The sequence below is a fragment of the Carassius auratus genome, unplaced genomic scaffold (genome assembly GCF_003368295.1).
Source record: "Carassius auratus strain Wakin unplaced genomic scaffold, ASM336829v1 scaf_tig00040333, whole genome shotgun sequence".
NCBI lineage: Eukaryota > Metazoa > Chordata > Actinopteri > Cypriniformes > Cyprinidae > Carassius > Carassius auratus.
The window spans coordinates 20,902-25,000 of NW_020526586.1; the positions used below are offsets into that span (position 1 = coordinate 20,902).

The 4,099-nt window shown below is 38.3% G+C and overlaps 1 protein-coding gene across 1 annotated transcript in view; it reads right to left on the minus strand.

Annotated features, from left to right (window-relative positions):
• Positions 1–1,081: 1,081 nt before the first annotated feature.
• LOC113084593 (neurexin-2-like) overlaps positions 1,082–4,099 on the minus strand; it is a 114,364-nt gene continuing 111,346 nt past the window's right edge. Inside the window, exon 4 of the mRNA XM_026254909.1 lies at positions 1,082–1,227. Within this exon, the coding sequence (XP_026110694.1) occupies positions 1,181–1,227 (47 nt within the window). The 3' untranslated portion in view covers positions 1,082–1,180. The remainder of the gene's footprint in view (positions 1,228–4,099) is intronic.

Genomic DNA, 4,099 nt, shown 5'->3' on the forward strand with positions numbered 1-4,099 from the left:
AACAGCTCCTGATCTGCCAGGACTCATCAGCCGTGTGTGTGTGTGAAGATATTCAGCTGAGCGTGGTCAGTAACACAGTGTGTAAGTCAGAAGTCATTTCTCTTTCTGGCATGTCTTCAGCAGAAGTGCAGCTCTAAGCAGAGGATGACTGATCGAAACCAGTACAGTCTCCAACCACCACATTCAGAAAGAAGTCAAAGACTAAAACCTCAGCTAGGGTTATGATTATAAAATGATTCTAACCTCCAAACCAGGCTCCAGTGTTATACGGCCCTAAATACCTAATCACTAATCGATTAAACAATTAAAAGAAATACAAATTCTTTTTGAACATCGACTCGCAGCTCAGAAACAGAGAAAGGAAGACCTTGATTCCACACACACCATGTGAATGATTCACCCGTTGTATTCCGTTGGTTTATCTTTATGGTGTCTAGTATTAATATATTTAGTTTTGTGGAGTGTGTCACAGAAAGAGTAAACCCTAACAGTGACTTCGGTATACAATATACGTTCTTAGGGAAAAGGACAACAAAATATTGCTCTAAATTAAAAATTCTAATGTAAGAAAAAATCTACAATAATGATGTTGTAGCATTAATCTAAAAATGTTATGTTAATTATATAAAAATGAATAACTGCGGTGATGGTTGAATTATTATTATTATAATTTCATCTCAGTGTTCCTATCAATGCTGCATAAGGTTTTTTATACATAATAGTAGTCACAGAATGTGATCAAACAGTTTAAAATAGCTGGGCCGAGATATATAACCATTTTATAACTGCAGAAGTATGTCATTTCACACACACATTATCCATCAGTCACAATTATGACCCAACATAAAACACAATTATTCACACAAATTTCCCCCCCCAAAATCTAAAAATGATTATTGTTTATTTCAAAGAGTTACTAATGACACATCATTTGGATATGTTCATGTCTGGAAAAAATGTACAGGTTTTTATAATATTATCATCATTTTTTCTCTTATTATTACTAAATTATTGTGTATTTAGAGAGAGAGAGGAGAATGTAATGTACCATCACTACACACAGTTGTGTTTTTGTGTTGTGTTTGTGTTGTATTTGTGTGCTGTCATTATTCTTTTGTGTTGTGTGTATTTGGTCATGCTCACAACCGTCAGTGGCTCAAGAGATCTTTCTAAAGATCAGCTAAAAGAGAAGAAACAAGCTGAACTCACCGACTAGAGACGAGTCTCCTGCAGACGAGAGAGAGAGAGAGAGAGAGAGAGAGAGAGAGAGACATGGGTTTAGTGCTCATCTTCATTCATCATCTGAAAACATCAGACATTTATTCACCTTATAGCAGAGATCAAAGATTCACAGCTTTGTGATCCAGTGACGAAAACAAACAACTGAAAAATATATATTATGAAATTAAATTAAATGATTTCATTATTAGAAATTAAATAAAATACAATATAAAATCAAATATAAAAATAAGTTTTTGTTTTTTTTAAAATCTCTTAGATCCTAGGAATTTAATTTTAGGGAAAAAAAAAATAATAATAATAAAATTCAACAAATGTGTTAAGTAAAAGCTGCTATTTTAATATTTTCAGCAGAATTGATATCAGTAATATAAATACAGATATTATACTGACAATAACTGAGCATCCAGAGAAACCCTGACACATGTGATTCAGTTCAACATGATCAGTGTGCCTCCATACAGCAGTGCTGGAGAACACACACACACACACACACATGCTTCAGACACATGGACTCACACCTACACACACACACACACAGATCAACTGGATCCTGATCGCAGAACAACACTGACAGCACTGCACAACAACAGGAAGTGATGTCATTATCAGCAGCGGTGCACGGGAGAGGAGGTCAGAGGGACGGAGTGTGCTCGTGAATGTCACTGAATAACAGAGACTCATGTGTGTGTGTGTTTATAGCAGGAGCAGATGTTCACACACACACACATCATCAGTGTGTGAGCACAGAAACATGCTGAATCCTAAACCAGAGCCGATCCGCTGAGATCAATCTTCCAGACCCCTCCTGAACACTGCTCATCCCCCTCTTCTCTGAGCTGCTGGGGATAAAGCGTCTGTGTCTGGAGCACTTTTACATGTTGGTTTTATAGATTATATTGTCAGATTGGGGCAACTCTCCATGAAAAACATAATGAAGGGAAACGACACAGACTCATTCTGAACCATTAATTGAGCGATGAAAGAAAGAAATGAAGCGCTGGAGAGAATCTGCAGCCAGTTATATGAATGTCTATCTCTTTATTTCATTTGCAGTGTACTGTCAGAAAGACAAAAAACAAGAATAAGAATCCTGAAGATAAACCAGTAATGAGGTTAAAATGAGTCGCGTGAGCTTCATTTCTCTCAGCACACATGAGGGAATCCGTCAGCAGGAAGAGGATCTGATGACAGCGAGAGAAGATCCAAACCATGACAGATCTCCAGAGAGAGACAGTGAAGACAGACCAGCAGACGAGAAACATATTAACACCGCTCAAGATGACATAAAGAAGAACGCTTGTAATAATTAACACCGTCTAATTAACATTCATTAGTAGGAACCTCTACCAGGAGGAATAAATGCAGAGGAATCCATCGCTGCAGCAGACGAGAAACACATGGACTGACAACACAAACACACACCTGTCATTCAGTGCTACACACACTTCCAGTCGAAACTAATCAACACCATCTTACTGAAGGAGAAATAGAGATCTCACCCTCAGGTCATCCCAGATCAGGATGAGTTTGTGTCTCCATCAGGTTTGTTAGTCAGGTGTTATTATAGATTATAGAGTTAAAATCATCTTAATGCTGGATGTGTTTCAGGTTTTGTCTTCTCCAGATGTTCACTGATGGACTGGAGTGCTGTGGATTATTGGGATGCTTTTATCAGACTCTCATTCTGACGGCACCCATTCACTGCAGAGCATGTTTGCACACATGATGTCAGTAATATATGATAATTGTGCAGCGTGAGAGTCAGTGGTGACAGAGCTTTGTGAGATTACGATGAACAGAGTGATAGTTTTATAGCAGTTATTATGAGCGCTGGACGTGACAAAATATGTGAAGATGTGCAGAAGCACTCTCAGTGATGATTTCTGGAACCTAGTTGATACACTTTTATTGTATAACTATATACAAAAACAACAAAATACATATGCACTCAATAAAGTAATTTAATAAAGGCATATTTACTATCTAAGCACATAACTAAAATAAGTATTCGTAAAGTAAATAACAAGAGAAGGCTGTCTATTTTTAGCTTGCTTCCATCTAGTGAGAAAGCCTTCTCTTCTCCTGAATTAGAAAAAAGAAAGAAAGAAATCTCCTCTGGTCTTCAGTGATGCATGACAACGTTTGAGTCATTGTCATAAGATCACGCTACAGACAGCGCTAGAGATGAAGAACAGGAAAGATGCAGATGTCCAGGATCTGACACTGATGATCAAGACAGACATGTAGTAAAACCAGTCTATCTCAGACAGGGCCGGATTTACTGATAGGATCCTGAACACACTGAAGAGATATACAGAAGAAAACTGGAGTTATATCTCAACAGCTGAACCCCAGAACCACAGGAGACACTGAGCAAATACATAACTAATAATTGGGTGAACATGACAAACTACTGTGTTTACATGTCTTCAGCCTTCTTTATTTACGGAAATCTTTCTCCTGTTCTCTCTCTCACACACACACACACACACACACACACACATACACACACAGACACACACACACACACACACACACACATACACACACAGACACACACACACACACACACATTACAGACACACACACACACACACATACACAGACACACACACACACACACACACACACACATTACAGACACACACACACACACACAGACACACACACACACACATTACAGACACACACACACACACACACACATACATTACAGACACACACAGACACACACACATATTACAGACACACACACACACACACACATTACAGACACACACACACACACATTACAGACACACACACACACACATTACAGACACACACACACTCGTGCTAGTTCAACACACATGAGATA